Below are 17,256 nucleotides of genomic sequence, written 5' to 3'. Positions count from 1 at the left end.
CTTTAAAACAGTTAGAGGTCCATCTGCTGATTTCCAGGGTTCTGATGATTTTTCTTGAGCACTACTGGCTTGAGCAGTGGTAAAACTGGGAACATAATCAAACTCTCCATCTACGCTCACTGCGCTTGTTCAAAACATCAGAAAGAGTGGAGGAATCTGCATGAAAGAGTTGTGCAGGTCACTGAACACCACAATAAAAGCAAATCTTAATTTCTTGATTTCCAAAGTATCAAATCTTTACTGAAGGATTAAAAGCTGTAGTTTTCACTTTATACACACAGGATTTCAATGACATTTACTGTTAGAGAGAAGAGTGTTTCGCTACGAGTATGCCAGAATTTATTCAATATTACATGACCTTTTAGCTTTCAAGGTGAAGTTTTACAATCAACTCCAACACAGCAATGCCATTACTATCCCTCAGTGCCTGCTTTGCTCATTTCTACTTTCCCATCTCTGAGCTGACACAGGTACTCGCATAGTCAAGCTGTAAACTGGATTGGGTAAAAACAGACTGAAAGACAAACCCCATGGGTTCTTCCCTGACCTAGGTCACTGCATGGCAATGCTCACCATAGACAAGCAGCTATGGGTAGATGGGAAGTGATGTAGCATAGTTTAAGCCAGGATGCTACTAAGCACCTAACTATGGCCTCAGACTGTTAGTTATAGGGATGGGGTTTAGCTTTATCAACCCAGCCAAAAGTCAGCCTGTTGGCCAACTAGCTGAGGTGGTCACTTTTTGGTTTTACACATGCTGTACTTCACTTAGCAGGACTCTTAGAGCAGATGACAGCAAGGTGATGCTGCAGGTGAAGGTTTTGCCCAAAGTGGATTACACCCTGGGCTAAGCCGCCTTTATGTCAGAGAAGAAGAATGAAAAAGAGGGCATTTTTTTGTTGTTGTTATTTTTCAGAGGAGAAGGTGAAGAAAGGAATAGAGAAAAGAAAAGGGCATAAAAGAAATCTTATCACTTCTTTGACTATGTATTTTTAAAAGACTAGAGATTACAGAAGCATTTTTCTTAAATATATTTCTCTATCTTCCTCTCAGGCTACTGCACACGATAAAGCACATGGTGCAGCCATCAATACACCGCTTTTCAGTTCAACTTGCATTTTTCTGCACAAGTGCTTTCTGGGTGACTTCACCCTTTGACTGTTCCTATACAGAAGATCAAATAAACAAAGCTTAAAAGGCTGAAGTGGCCTGATCGGAAAGCTCAGGAAAGCAAGACAGTAGTTGCCAGTTACACAAACACAGTCTACTTAATTGCTGCAATTTTACATCAGCACGAGGTTTAGAAATCAGATTTCTAGAAATCTGTAGTTACCAAAGTAGCTCATTCTGCCTAACCGACACTATATCCTAGTGCATTGCTAGGAGAGTAACATCATCTCTGCACTTCGCTCCTCAGAGAAAACTGACTCTGAGGAGCTGTCTGGAGGTTCTCAATATTGATATTAAAGCTTGAAGTAGCATGCATTTGGAGCCCTGGTAAGTATGCAAAGCAGCAGCCCACAAGAAGACTGGAGCAGTCAAAATCCTTTAGAGTAGTTAAAATCCTTTAAATGATGGCTTTAGTAACCAAGGTCTTATATATTGGAGGTGATATTCTGGACATAGCAAAGAGTAGCCATGTTCCCAGGGCAGTAAATGAAAAATTATGTTGAGTATGGTGGTTATCTGAAACAAACACTACGAGACCCCCAAACCCATCTCCTAGGGTTCATTAAACCTTACCTTCTCTAAGGAAGTCTAACTGCTCGGGCCTTTAAATGCAAATCCATTCTTTGGACACTGTCCTGGCCGGATCATTTGTGTGTACAAGTCCATCCTCTGCTGCATACTACAAACACAAGTTAAGATAGAAGCAATCAGAAGCCAAACTAGTGCAGAAGAGAGCCAGCAGCTGGCTATGTGACCTTAACCTTTCTTAAAGCCCTGGGCAGATATCAAAGTTCTGGCCACATCTGTAATGCTCCCATCATCATGGCATCAAGAGCAATTCAACAACAGAAACTACACTGGGGTCATCAGCCTCCCCTAAGAGGGCAACACATGGGCACACACAGTATCTTGTGAAAACAACTCTCTCCAGACTCTGGAGTCACAACTGACTGGTCTCAAGAGTGTCCCTGGAGGTGAGGGACAAAGACACCTCCCGTACAGCCAAAGACACCTCCCGTACAGCCAAAGACACACGTAGTTTCAAAGTCTCTAAAGGAAAAGTTAGGGTTCACTACTAGGTAGATCTGCATAGGTCATTTACCCCTCGAAGTTGTCCCAGTACTGTGAGATGCAACTGGCTTCTCCTACTTACTATACAATTTTAAGGTTAAAGTAAAAAAAGCAAGTAACCCCCCCAAAAAGCCCATACTTCTTGCCTAAAGCCACCTTGATCATTTTGCTTTGTCTCCTGAGCATGGCTTCAACAGCCTACCATTTCCATCACCATTTTCATGCTACCCCTTAGACCTAGGATAGCCCCACAAACTACACTAGAAAGGTAGTTTCCAGACCACCTCCACTTCTGTTCTCCAAATTCATGGCTATACAAATTCCATGGGAAAGTTTCTGCTGGGGACTATCAGTCTTTCCTTTGCTTGCTTGCATCTGTGTTTGAATTCTTAACTAAAAGGATATTCATGAAGGCTAAGTTTAGCCCAATGGCCACTGTCCCAAGATGCCTTGTGGAAGAGTCGTTCCTGCCCACAAGTCCTACAGTGTTAGCCTATATTCAGTTTTTCTAAATTAAAGCTCATCTTCTTGAGTTCCTCTCCAACTTTTAAGTCTAGTAGGTGCATTTGCCTCCAAGTATGTGTCCTCATCAGTTTTCAGTCTTGTCTTTCCCCAGTTCCCACTATTTGTAAAGCCCTGGGTCATCTTCATACAGCACAGTATGGAAGGGGATAGCTCGCTCACAGCAGGCAACAAGCAAATCCAGCAGACAAGCCATTCCTGGACACAGCATACAGATGTCTATGGTTTTCTTTCAGACAAAAGTCTTCAAGGGGTTTCACTAAGCAAAGGCAATTGACTCAGGTCTAACACTACTTCTACAGTGAAGAGCTATGCATGTCTAGAACTGTTTTTCCATAGGAACTGCTTATAGTGCTTGTTTATCCCCACAATATTGTGTTCCTGGGTACCTTTGTGAATAATTCTTCACTGGTGGCTCCACTAGATAGCAGAGATGGTCTAATGCCAAAGATGACACTCGCAATCATCTGTATAAATTTTGAGCCTATTGTTAGAAAAACAGCTACGGAAAGTTCAAAGTTTTATGCTGTAGAGTAGCATCTTCATACAAATTTATCATAATACAACGCTTCCTACTAAGGGTTTCCCTGCATGCCTTTTCCATAATATGAACAATCTCACTAATCTCTAACAAAATAGTACCACAGTCAATATACCTATGTACTACTCAGCTTCTCAAACACAAGATCCAGGGGTCACCTTAAGACATTAAGGAGGCTGAAAATAAGTCTTCCCTCCCAGTGCACCAATCAGCTTTGGAGCTTGTTGCCATCACACGCTATCTACAACCCCAAAGTTTTAAACGCAGCTAAAGAGTAAGGAGATGAATCCATGGCAAATATGCCCATCCACGGTTTGGATGCAAGCTCCAGGTCAGTGCTCTCCATTAGCCGCCTGCCAAATACAACTGAGGAAGGAGATCACCACCACTGCCAGCAATGCTAGCAAGGCAGCATTTGCTTTTATTTACTTATATTTCATAGACTCTTTAGACACAGCATCTTTTGTGGTCAATGGTAACTGCCACAGGTTAAAGGTTAGTGCCACAGAAGGACATGCTTGTCTTGCTTTAAAGCAGTATTAATTATTGTGACATTAATATAACTTATTCAGCAGTAATAAAAAAATACACTTCTGTAACATCCAAAATACTTATAATTTGTAGATGTTAAAAGCTTTGATATTCTTTGTCAGGTCTTCCATAGCCTTATTCAAATTGCCACAAAACTGTAGCTAGTTAACAGACCCTTGCTTTGTTTTGATTTGGCAGTTCCAGCAAATATCCTCTTTTTGCTAAAGTGTCAAGTAATCCATGTGAATTTCCAGCTACTGCTAGACACACATATATATGTATAACATTTAATAAAAAAAAAATATTTTACTCTGTTTCATTGAACAAAATGCATCCCCCAGACTATTTGCACTGCATAGCTTTGTAGAAAAAGTCATTAAGATAAACATAAGAGAACTTAAGCTATAGAATAGTTTAAATTTTTCTAGAATCCTTACAAAAGAACCCCATTAATTCCAAAACTCATATGAAGAGCAAGGAAAGAGATATTTTCCAGTTTTCTTTGCAGATTGATTCTTATTAGGGGGGATAAAAAGCCCAACCCCCAAACCAGACCATGATGCAGATTTCTGAGGTAAACTAATTTAGTGAGGCAAGACAGAGTTATCTTGCATCACTGCTAAAAAAACCAAGCACCAAAACCAAACAAGAAACCATCAAGAAACAGACACACAATGAGACAGACACCTTGGGCAATCTAGCCTTTCTTTTGAAGCAAGGCTACAGCCCTTGTCTTTGGAAGGTACCAAACTGAAGTTCCTCTGCCTCCCTTGCCCTTGCTGAGAGATGGGCCACAAGAACGTGCAGCGGTGGGCCACCAGAGCTTTAGCTGGGTGTCCCAGAGAACAGCTTTCCCACCGTCCTGGCCACTTGGCCCTGCTGCTGGGCCTCCATGTGCTTTCCCCTCAGCTTTTGTAAGACAGCGTTCAGTGGGGCAAAAGTGCTTCCCCTTCAGCCATCTTCCCCCTGCACCCCTCTATTTTTATTATTAGTACTTCTACTGGGTCCTTATCTGTTTTAAGGAAGTCAGACATCTCTGTTTAAAACTCCAGCTATTCAGGCTAACCCTGCTGGCATTGCATCGAGATGCTACAAGCACTTGCTAATTCATAACACCACCCTGGAGATAAAGGTAGACAGCTTCAGCAACAGGTTAGGCTAAGGGTGCTACCTGCTCTAATTCCTCGATACAAGATAACACATTGGCTGCCCCCAGCCATTTCTGTGTTCCTCCAAACTGAGGGGTGACAACCTCCTAGAGGAACAGGAGAGAGTGACTTAGATGAGTCATGTCTCCAGATAAAAAAGCAGTACATAGAGGACACTAGTAATGAAAAGTGTCCAGGGAGGGATACAAGACAAATAGCTATTCCAGCCTATCTTCTCTAGTTAAACCCCAGGAGCAAATACTTGCATGTTTTACACGGGGTCAGAGAGGATTTCTACAGCCATTCTTAGTCGCTGCATATCAGTATACAATGATGCAGTGCAAGACCTTAACTCTTTTTATATCAATCTAGTTCTTTAAATCAAACATGATATGAAGCGTTTCCCAATGCAAACCTTTTTTCCTTATGAATTGATCCTCCTTCTTAGATCTAATCAAGAGCCAGATTGGATTTCTTTTCCAATCAATATTTCTGAGATTGTGGTATTCTCCAAAGACTCTCAAAATAAAACATAATTAAGTTTCAGAAATCAGTTTTAGATGCAAGAACAAGTTTTCACATGATCTAAAGGCTGATGTTTGCATTCAAACAGCATTTATGCACCTCAAGGGATCCCAAACATTCATCACTAAAATATGATGTAAAAACATGGAGGATCACCATCTCTCCTGTTTGATTTCTTAATATTTTTTTTCCATTATACATTTGCTTAACAGATACCAATATCCAGAAGGAAGCTGTGGTTTATATTAAGAGTGGGTGTGAGTTGGGTGCGAGTTGGGTGCAGTCAGCATACAAAACCAAGCAGGTTTTCAGATCCCTGCCAAGTATCCTGCAAGTCAGTCAATGGAGCCACAGACATACCCAGCACTATTTGCACATAGGAATAGATACGTGCATAGACACCGCCTACAGGTTTCAGGTCTCTCCCTGCAGATTTTCCATCCCTATTTTTCCTATGACTTTGTTCTCTGTGATCCTGAAAAAGTTTTTTGTTTGTTAAGTATTTTCTGCTCTGTGGCAACAGATACTGAAGATATCCTTTCATCAGGCTACTGATTGACAACTTCTATTAATTTCTGGACTGTAACACAGGTCCTGTATTGCAAGTTAGCCTTAGTACTTATCCCTCACTGTACTACTTGGAGGAACATTTTTTTGGAAAGTCACGGGAGAGAAAAGAAAGGGGAGAGGGCAGGGAAGAACAACTTGTCAGACTCACCCACTAGTGTTTTAAGATTACGTTAGCCTCCCCCTTTGCTAGCTCTAGGCAACCCAGCAGACCCCGAGGAGCTCTGCAGCACCCCAAAGCCAGCTCCTCTGACTGAAGCCAGCAGAAGGACAGCAAAAAGCCGAAGGTGTACGTCACCAAGCAGCTATCAGAAAACCTCAAGGAATTATGAGAGATCACCCCAGCATCTGATGAAGAGCAGATTTTTTTTTTTTTTTTGCCCAGGGACCAATATGGATTTTCAACCACTCCTGGGGTTGTCACAGATCACGGGTATCGTATACATGTATACAGAAGCTTGCAGTATAACACCTATAATGTTAATTGCTGGAAAGCAGCCCAACAGCAGGAAGAAATGCAGCTTCAGTATAAAGCTTTTTTAGAAGTGGTTCATACAAAGTTTGAGAGGCAAAGCTAGTACATTTTGTGGTATAATTACCAAAGTTGAAAGTTTTAACATGGTACTTTGTTCACAAAAGCTAACAAGACATGCTATTAGCAAAAGTATTTACATAACCAGAATAATTTTCCTTTTCTAAGACTGGAATGTTTACCCATATCTGAAGAAAGGTCAGATAATTTGACAAATAGCAGAAATATGAGTACTAAATCATCAGATCATCTGTTAATCAAATAGAAACATTTAAATCCCCTATGATTGCTGTTTAATCATGGACATATATCACAGACCATGTTCTCACCATGGAAGGCGCTTTTTTTTTTTAGAACTGAAAACTTTTTTTTTAAATTTAAGGAACCTTATTACAAGATCAACCCAACTCTACCCCTGAAAACACCAAAATCTCCTTCAGTACAAATGCCATCCCCACGTTTAACCAGATAACCTGCTGCCCACTCGATGCATATCTAACCAGTCTGCCTACTGCAATCACCTTCCCAGCTGATTAAGTTAATGGTAGTACAACAACAACAAGCAATGGGAACAGAGCCAGAAGTGCTTGTGCCACGGAAGACTGCAATGGTCTGCCCTAAGTAGTGCTGGGACTTTCAATACACCTCTACAGAGGGCTGCTGCTGAGTAGAGAAGCATCCAGCAACATATCTTTGCACCCTGAATACCCTGAGATCACTTGGCCATCATCGCAAATGTTTAACAAAGTCACTTCCATGGATGACACACATGCCTTGAGGTGCAACAGGAGGTAAATAAGCAAAAGGAAAAACTATACTCAAACTGATCTCTGCAGCTAGCTTGCACGATCACACTAATTCAAATGTTTCACTAGACAGCAGAGGAAAAGTCAGAAGGTGACAGAAAGAGCTGCTAACTGAACATCAAATCATTCAGTAAGTTAAGCGAACAAAAGGAACTGGGATCTGTAAGCAGAACCACCTCCACCAGCATCCCTGGTGGCATTTTGTATGGTGGGTTGAGTAAATCTTGGACACTGCTACCAGTGACATTTTTACAGGCTTATCAACTTTGAAGAAAGGTGTGCTTTTTTGTTTTTGTTTTTTAAAATTCAAACAACTTTACTATCCCAATACCCAGATACCTATTGATCAGAGCATTATCATTCTGCTGCTTTTCAGATACCATGGCAGTTTACTAATTAAAACCTACAAATTAAGAGATAATGACAGCTTACAGAGGCATGCAACAATTCGTCTTCCCAGCTAACACACTCCTCCTCCAATGAAATACAGGAGTAGTTAAGACATCCCTGCTGTTCTAATCCTTGGCAAGCTACCTTCACTTACAAAAGTGAATCATTAAGTCTTTCCCCCAAAACAATCATTCTGGTGACAAGTTTGTACCATTAACTAAAGAACTGAGGTTATTTTGACATATCCATGACTGAGAGCCAGCTCACCATGAGCAAGGAGTCCCAGATTTTGCCACTTCATGTAGACATGTGAACTGCTGGACAGCAACTAAAAGCCACCACTAGGCTTTTATGCTCAGTGTGCTCATTCACTGTAGATGTGATTTCATAGAATCCAAGCTGACATACTTATTATAAAAAATAAAAACAAATAAATAATTAAAAAAAGAGTACTACAGTCTAAGAGCTGTGGGCCAGAGTGTTGCTATGATGCTATGAGTACAACTAACCTGATAAAGAGGTTTTGTTTCTGGCTGCTGCTGTTCTCCATCTGTGACAGATCTCCCAGGCTAAATACACATATGGTTGTTTCCTAACCCAGTTCTGTCAAGTGAAGCTGGTTAGCCAGACACACAGACATGCAAATAAAGCTGCTGGCAGCAGCTCCAAATGGTATCACTCCTAATCCAGCCCACTTGTTCCTAGTTTTGCCAGTTTAAACTCGTCACTTAACTGTGCTTCAATATGGTTGGATATTAGGAAGAACTTCTTCACTGTCAGAGTCGTTAGGCATTGGAACGGGCTCCCCAGGGAGGTGGTGGACTCGCCATCCCTGGAGGTGTTCAAAAAACATTTAGATGTGGCGCTTCGAGACATGGTTTAGTGGGTTTAGCGGGCATGGTGGCATCAGGTATACGGTTGGACTTGATGATCTTTGAAGTCTCTTCCAACCCTAATGATTCTATGGATCTGAGCAATGATCAAGGTTAGAAAAAAGCCTCACTTGTTCTCCACGATGGTCATTATGCAGGATCTGATCCATCACAGAGAACAAGTGAGGCATTTTCTGACCTTGGGCATTTTATTTTATATACACACACACTTTTAAAGTATGTATGCATACATATATATTCATGCTATATGTATGTTGCATATGTATATAAGATAAATATAAATAGTTTTACAAGTTGATTAGTGTATAATGAGAAAAAAACATACCTAAACCATAGCAGGAAGAGGCAGAAGCAGACAGATGAGGACACTAACAAGTTACGCTGTATTTCCTTGTGCAACAAGCGTCAGATTCATGCCCTTAGCTACCACAAACAGACCTTTTAATTCAAATCACTCCAATGGAGAGAGCTGTACATACACTGACACAACAGGGAGATAACCCAAACTTAGCCACTATTAGACTAGCACAGTGGACTACAACTACAAACACACTAGAAAAGACCCATGCTCACAAGTGATACCTATATCTCTCAAGGCAAGTACTGCTTCAAAGATGTAAACAAACCAGTTCACCTACCCACCTTGGTTCAATAGCACCAGAGTTTACCATAGGATACAGAACATAAGAACACTCTTCCAGTTATTTTGAGTTCAAGGACTTCCTGAGCCAGATATGATTTCTGTGTATTCACTAACTCACAATGAATTTCCTGCCCTTGAATTTATCCAGTTTGTTTGAACCCACATCAGTTGTCAGCTTCCACATAATTTTTCAGCTACAAGTCCCGCCAGCATACTACCCACTGAGTAAGAAGCTCCTCTTTCCACTTCACTATTTAAAATATTGTTGAAAAAAAGAACAAACTTTAAGTATGTTCCTACAATTAAGGATTTTGACAGAAACTTTTGAGGTTTTAAAAGGCACTGCTTAAGAGTGATCAAAATGGCATTAGAACTGAATAAATAGAATAAGATTAACTTTGGTTTAAAACTACATATCCCATAGCAATAACTTTCAAGTTTGTGTATGGTAAAAATTTCTGTAGAACATGCTAGCAGTTGCCAAGTAGTGCAGTTATTCATTACTTTCAACGTACATACATACAACAACTAGTACATCTATTTATCCAGGATTAGATAAGGAAAGAAACTCCTCTCTCCCATGAATCCCATTGTTCTTTTTCTCAAAAGCCTGGGACTAGGCAGACTGAGACCACTGATTTGCTGTCAGAACATGTTGCCAGATATAATTACAAGCTGAACAGAGATATCAAAGACTGACAGATCCCGAATAACTTGCTCTCCCTCCTTTTCATTAGGAGTTCACTAAAGCTATTTTAATAGCATAGAAAGCATCCATTTCTTTACACCATTAGGTTTCATCACCAAAGCTGTAAGAGCATTAAGACAAGTCTGAGAGTTTCAGAAATTTCTGATAGATACTGAAGACCAAAGCAATGCCTCCCTCCCCCCCACCATCTAGGTTGATTACTGTGTGGAGAATGGAATTGGCTATTACAAAGCAACTTGACCTTGCAAAACACAAGTGGTAGAAACTTTTGGCAGCAGGTCAAAGAAACCTTCCTTATTTCCATAAGTATTCACCAGTTAGATTTATGAACCATTGTCTGATCATTAGCCACCAGCTCTGTATTGCTTTTCCATGTACATGCATTTAAATGCACCACTTAGTACAGATCTTTCCTGCTGCACATACTTAACATTTTTTTGGATTAAATTTCAGAACCAGAAAACTCCATTTAAGAGTTCTGATTGCTATGTGAAAGGGATCCAATTACTTATTGCATCCTTTACAAAGCATGGGAACTTGCCTGAAAAGCAATAAAGCTTAATTTTTTAGAAAAAAAAAAACATCATCTACAAAGGATCACTACTTCTACTGGACTACATACAATTTGTCTGTAAATCAAACATTTACTCTGGATAGAAAAGCAATATCCAAACACTAGATCTCACAACACAGAAGGCAGCCAAGTTGACTGCAGAAATGTTACCTTACTTTGTTAAAAGGGAGGTACTTGTAGTTGGCACAGAAGCCATGTAGGAAAGGTTTCCTAAGAGTAGTATACAACTGTCAGTTAGACAAGAACATAGAAAGGATATTTTAGGACTTGAGATTGATCTGTCCATAACCAACATATATGCCAGCCGCCCAAGCGGCCAGTGATGGGACTCATGTGAGATCCCATTCAGCAAGAGATCTCTGTAGGGCCTGACACTTCACCTGCAGTGGCCAGTCTGTCATTACTTTAAGTACAACATGTCAAAGCCACTACAAACTATTACTGCTACTGTGTTCTCATGACATATAGAACTGTTATTGAGAAACTTGTTTTATATTGCCAGTGCAAGTTTGGAATTTTATTTTTCTTGATCTTACATTAAAGAGGCTGAGTTTGGTAACATTATCATAAGACAGACATTGAAGGCATTATAGAAATTAACTCATGAGTGAAGAAAACATTTTAATAAAAAACCCACAACAGACAGCTCACAGACACATTGGTTTAGTGTAAAGTAACAAGAAAACCTTTGTTATCTCCCAGGTACTACAGAGTCCATATTGCTCAACAACTGCATAAGTAGCTATGTGGACCCTTCTCCAGAGATAAAAAGCACCGGTCAGAATATAATAGAAGACTTGAGTTCCTTAGCAGGTTTCCTGACAGATGAGGAATGGTTTATGGCTTACAGGGAATATGGCTGTTTCCAAGGCCTCATGACTGCAGAGGGCAAATAGTATCAAGAGTTTTTGTTCTGTAGAAGATAACTAATACATCCAGAAGAGCCAAAAGCCCTTTGTGAGAGGTGTTTAAGGTCAGGAAGAATATATGCCTCTATATGCTTTACATATATGCCTTCAATGCAGTACTTTTATAAATAAGTCAACTGAGTTCTTACCATAAAGGTCAAAAGTTACTTTATTACAAAAACAAAAAGGCAGAATTTCAGAAGTTGTTAGGGCAGACCCCATTCTAAAGAGGGGCTGAGGGCTTCTTTATGGACATGGGAAGCAGTACTGCACACAACAGTTCCCACTAAGGGTACAACAATGCAAACTAACAAGTTTAGAGGCATATTAGGTGAAAAAAAAAAAAAAAAAAACCACAAAAACAAAATCACTACCTGAAATACTCTAAAACTTGGGAAATCCCTAGATATCCTGAAATTTTTTCCCTGAACAAGATACCAAACAAGCTGTTCTTGGTAGCACAAGCCTTTAGCACGGCAGACAATGTTCTTTTGTGAGCTTTGTGCATTTGCTGCAAAAAGACTTCTTTGTTCCTGCTTGGTTTGTCCTCTGCTTTACCTGGGGTAGTACGCTGTGTAGTTCATGAAGAGCTGAGCCCCAGCAGGGTAGTACGCCGCGGAGGGCTGGAGCGTTCGTGGGTTCAGGAGCACAGATGGCTGATACAGAGCAGCTTCTGTTGGCACAACTGCAGCAGGAGCTGGAAAGGAGTAGGAAGGGGGTGAAAGGCCTAAAGGGAACAAATGGAAAATAGATTAGGACCTTTTAAATTCCAGCATATATATGGTCTTCATTAGCTGAAGAACTCTGCAGTAAGTAAAGAGCCTTCACAAGCTTCTCGTTCTCTTGCTCATCACAGAAAATAAATCTGAGCCACCAACGTGAGCTTGACTACAAGTGTTGTACCTACTCTCCCAGTCAAAAGCAAAGTCAGTACTACACAAAAAGCCACCTCTTGCTCTGAGAATAGGGTCTCTTTCTGAAGAAGAGGCCAGTTTTTCTTGTCTAGACTCTGATTTTAATGAAGTCTCCAATCAAGAAGTGTGAGACTTCTCCACTGTAAGAAGGAAACTTCTGTACTCAAGATCTGCCTAACGTTCCCCAGACCAGAGGACACCTTTTCATCATAAGCCAAAAGGGCTTGTCTGAGGAGTACATCACTGGCATTTGTAGCTGGAAATGGGAACGCTGCCACCTGAGAGTTCCCAAAGCCTGGGACTCTACTCAAGAACCTGTCCTAGGAGCTCTCAGGAGAAGCTTCCAAGCCCTGCCTGGAATAGCTGTCACACATAGGACTACACACTGCAGATCTCTGCTTAGAAGGAAAGTTTTCCAGGTGACTAGCTTATCTCCTAAGGATTAGCTGAAGGTCTACTCACACTCAAAAGGAACCACATCCAAAAAGTTTGCTGCCATATTGGCAGCTGTGACTAGGATTTAGAGGACACTTCTTAAAAAAGCCACCACCAACAATAATACATTTGCATAGAGAGAGAGGGAGAAAGCTCCTACTTGACTACCTTGCCATTTATGATCTTGGAAGCAAAGTATTATTTTTCCCATAGGCTCAGATTTATACGGCACATATGCTTAGTAAGTTAGCCCTTAAGCTCTTACAGCATTCCCCCTAAATGTTTGTCTAGAAGTCCATGTTCATCCTAGTAGCTCTGAGGAGCATAATTTTACAAGAAATAAATTTTCTGCAACTCTGAAGCCAAAGCTACGTGTATTTTACTCCCACACAGGCAACCTCAATTCTGTATGAACAACAAAAAGCAAAGGAAGAGTTCACTCAGTAGTGCTTCAATAGGCAGAACGCTTGTGGTTAAGTCCCAAAAGGAGAGCATTACCAATGGTTTCATAAATTTTTGGAAGTGAAAGGGGAAGGGCTTTTACTTGGCATGTTCACCATGATGAAAAATGTAGATACAAATCAGTTTAAATGGGAAACAGTGCTTTAAGGTGTAGTCAGGGCTTACAAATTACTTTCCAGAGTCATGGCTCACCCTGGACAAGTTAAGTCTCAGAGAGAAGAGGGGAAGTTTGCCACTGGGAAAGCAAGAGTAATTTCAAAGTAGTTCTTCAGTCATAGTAATTCACAACCAGAGGGAAAAATAATGATTGCAAGCTGCTGCTGATTTAAGACGAAAAGACCTTATTTTAATACCCCCATCTGACATTGCTTTCCAAGAACCAGAATCAGAGTCAACAAAGCAGCTCCAACACCTACCCGCACATAGCGTAGAGTATTGGCAAGACCCATGCAAAACTTACATGGTAACTTACATGGTGGTGGGGACAAGCCATTTCGATTTAAAGTGCCCCCCATTAATACAAAGTTCATCTCCTCAGCAGAACATTGAAAGACTTCAACATATCTGTCCTTCATTGTCTTCTTATGACACTTCTGTGCAGCCAGAAAAGCTCGGTCTGCAGATTTCATCTGAATAAAAGCATCTCCTGATGGACGTCCCTACAAACAAGGCAGGCAAAAAGAAATGTTTCTGGAGGTCCCATGAAGTAGCAGCATAGCAATAATTTGTGCTGTTAAAACCAGCCTCTTCAGCCACAAATATATTCATCTCCAAAGTCAAGTACATCAGTCAACCCAAGCACCCATCCACACCTTTAAGCTCCCCTCCCCGAAGTTCTTCCCACTTGTGCCAACTTGATTGTATTTATTTACCTGTTTCAATTAAGCTACGTTGTAACTTGAGCCATGTTACTTCTATTTTTTAAAAAAAACATAAGGACACCTATGGGAGAGACTACAATTCAGGCTTACTTAGGTGCTTTGAGACCTGCTCTTACCAATTTAGTAAGAACGCAGAACTGGAAGAGCTAATCCACATTTCTTATCTGCGATTTTTAAAATTCAAGCATAATTACAGTCAAATGCCAAATGTTCAATGATTTTTTTTTAATTTTATTTTGTTAGGACCAATATAGGCTAGGATGTTTTAGACGGGTATAACCTAAGGCTTGCTATGAACTAGTGGAGAAAAAGAAAAGTGACAACCTTATATACAGCCGTAAATGAGCAGGACACACAACTAGGAGGAGTCATTTTAGTCACATGCAGCTGCTGACTTAAAGTAGCCAAAACTAGAGGTAGAGATCTGAAGCCAGCTCTAACTTAAGTTCTGACACTAGAAGATCTGGCCCAGAGGAAAGAACAACTTTATCACTGTCCTTTACAGTTGTTTGTGATTCAAGGGTTGAAACTAGGAATGGTGGGAGCATGCAGAAAGCATAAAGATCTAGTAGTCAGGCAAAAGCAGTATCTTGGGGAAAAAAATAAATGACAGCTTTGGGCAGGGGTGGTAGACAGCCATAAGGACTACATACACACCCCAACTTCCTCCTCCAGGTTCTTTTGTTACAGCTGGCAAGGGCTGATACTACTGTAAACTACTACTTATGCTTTAACATCTGCATCTTTTCTTAGCCTCTCCCAGCTCCGCACATTCCTTACAGTTTTTCATCATTGGCTAGGTCAAGTCCTCACAGACACAGGAATCTCTTTAGAGAGAAAGGTATTGGAATAACTATAGTCCCTTCTCCCTCTCCAGGCCCCCGAAACACAGAAGCCCTACTCCAGGGCAAGGAAGTATTTTGTAGTTTCAGCTTACGTTTAGTGCCAACCAAAACAATTTTAGAAGAACCATTTTTGTACCACAATAATCAGTGTAATCAGTGCAACCACTCAGGGCCTCTCCTCCCCCTAAAGACTACGCAGATCACAACAGCGCACAATGCTTTGTCTGAAAAGTTTCAGTAGAAACTGCTTCCAGAAAACAATGGCAAAGATGTGACCGTTTATACATGCCAATGAGCTGTTAATGTTGGTGCTTAGCTGTGACTGTTTAAAGAAAGCAACCACGTAGTTCAGGAAATCCAAAGCTTCAGCCGCTGACATGCCATAGGAAATCCTGTCTCTGTAAGGCTGTAGTCACATTTGTCCTCAAATATACCTGAGGCACATTGTTCAGCAAGGCAGAGGTAAACCACTCCTTTGAGAGCTAGCATTGCCCACACTTCTGCTTTGAAGATACCCTTGCCTGGTACAAGAGGAATTATGCATGCTGTTGAGCAGGACTCTTCAGTTCCAGCCTCCTACAGTGCAGGACCACAGCTGCTGCTCTCAGAGCACCAACACCTCGAAGACTGCAGCTTAGCTTTAGGCACATGTATCTCAGTAACAGAAACCACGCTACAGCAAATGCAGCAGCTGGCATAGCAGGGTTCAAATAAGCCAACACACCTATTGCCAGTACACTTTTAGAGGAGAGCTGGAGGCCAATTAATGCCATTAGTGTCAATCCAAAGGTGCTTCCCTATTGATATCATCAGAAGGGCTGCATTCGCATATACAGGCAATTAGCACAGAGTGGCTAGAAACGTGGTGCCTACCAACCTGGTGATTTAGTACCATGTGAACTCCATGGGTCCGAATATCTGTAGAAAACTCCCCCAAGAACTCCAGGATGTCCTCTATAGTAGCAGCATAGGGAAGGCCGCGCAAACGTATGCAGTCTCTGACGTTAGTGGGAGGTACAAATTGTTGAGGTAATACCGGAAGAATAGGAGGTGTTGGGAGAGGAATGAGAGGTGTGGAAGAGTATCTGTTCAGCACCTGTGCAAAACAGAAACTGAGAAGTTACACAAAGCCTCCTAACTCATTCTTCAACTCAGAGGAACTGAACTCTTTTTGCTCTGGGCAGTATTTTAAGAAACAAGTGAGCTAGATTCTGGGCTTAAACCAAACAGCAGTGCTTAGAATTCAGATGTTTTAAGTAAATCTTTGGATCATTTTTTCTTGAAAAACATCATTTTGTTTTGGAGAATTTACTTGAACTGTTACACAAATCTCAGAAGAGGTCCTAGAACATGAAACCTGTAATTCTACAGTATTTTTATTTGGAAAATATCCCAAAGCATTCTACCACCTACAGAGTCATGGTGACACTTCTACCCAAAATATCTCCTCTGCAAAACTTTAGAGGACTCTGGGAACTAGAAGCATACTTCACTACCAACCAACCTTGACTTGAGATGCAATAGTTCATTGAGTAACATAGGTGGTGTTACTGAGTCACGGTATCTGTATCTGTAACAGTCACACTTTAAGATTTCTTGTTACTAATTTTAACAGTAAAAACCCTGCCTGGTCAAGAGTTAACTGAATATTCAATCACTACCTTTTACATTTCTCTGAACAAGATTAAGATTCATTTACATTTATACAGCTATCAGAAGGTTTTGCTAAACAAAGAAACATGAGAGCACTTGAGAAAAATACAATTACAAGAATGAGTGTTGCAGCTATGCCTTCTCACCATTCATCCTTCAAACAAGGCACTGAAGTCTCTACATATTTGGGGAAGAGAGCTACACCATTGCTTGGTTACAACGACACTGCCATTGGTTGACCATAATTTGCATCATAGACGAGACCTTTTAGAATCATGTTTAGAAGTTAGTGACCTCAACTGAAGCTCTACAAATCTTTGGAGACATACATAAACAATCCTCTCAGCCCTACTTCCTTTCCCTGACAGCATAAACACAGTTAATGGTTCATCAAGCCATGTTAATGCAAGAAACAGCACTTCTCAGACCCAGTTTGACAAAGTCCTGCCACCCTCTGCTAGGTAGCCAGTTGTGCTGGTTTTGGCTGGGGTAGAGTTAATTTTCTTCACAGTAGCTGGTATGGGGCTATGTTTCGG

At 40.9% G+C, this 17,256-nt stretch overlaps 1 protein-coding gene across 1 annotated transcript in view; it reads right to left on the bottom strand.

The window, feature by feature from the left end:
* Positions 1-1,774: 1,774 nt before the first annotated feature.
* The window catches only part of ESRP1 (epithelial splicing regulatory protein 1), a gene marked incomplete at its 5' end in the record, with an annotated part of 31,166 nt that continues 15,684 nt past the window's right edge, over positions 1,775-17,256 (bottom strand). Inside the window, 6 exons of the mRNA XM_009704789.1 lie at positions 1,775-1,849; positions 5,007-5,090; positions 10,778-10,832; positions 12,089-12,257; positions 13,814-14,000; positions 15,945-16,167. Coding sequence (XP_009703091.1) covers positions 1,775-1,849; positions 5,007-5,090; positions 10,778-10,832; positions 12,089-12,257; positions 13,814-14,000; positions 15,945-16,167 — 793 coding nt within the window. The remainder of the gene's footprint in view (positions 1,850-5,006; positions 5,091-10,777; positions 10,833-12,088; positions 12,258-13,813; positions 14,001-15,944; positions 16,168-17,256) is intronic.

This window comes from Cariama cristata, unplaced genomic scaffold (assembly GCF_000690535.1).
Source record: "Cariama cristata isolate BGI_N322 unplaced genomic scaffold, ASM69053v1 scaffold10227, whole genome shotgun sequence".
Classification (NCBI taxonomy): domain Eukaryota; kingdom Metazoa; phylum Chordata; class Aves; order Cariamiformes; family Cariamidae; genus Cariama; species Cariama cristata.
This window is presented reverse-complemented; position numbering and strand designations above follow the sequence as displayed.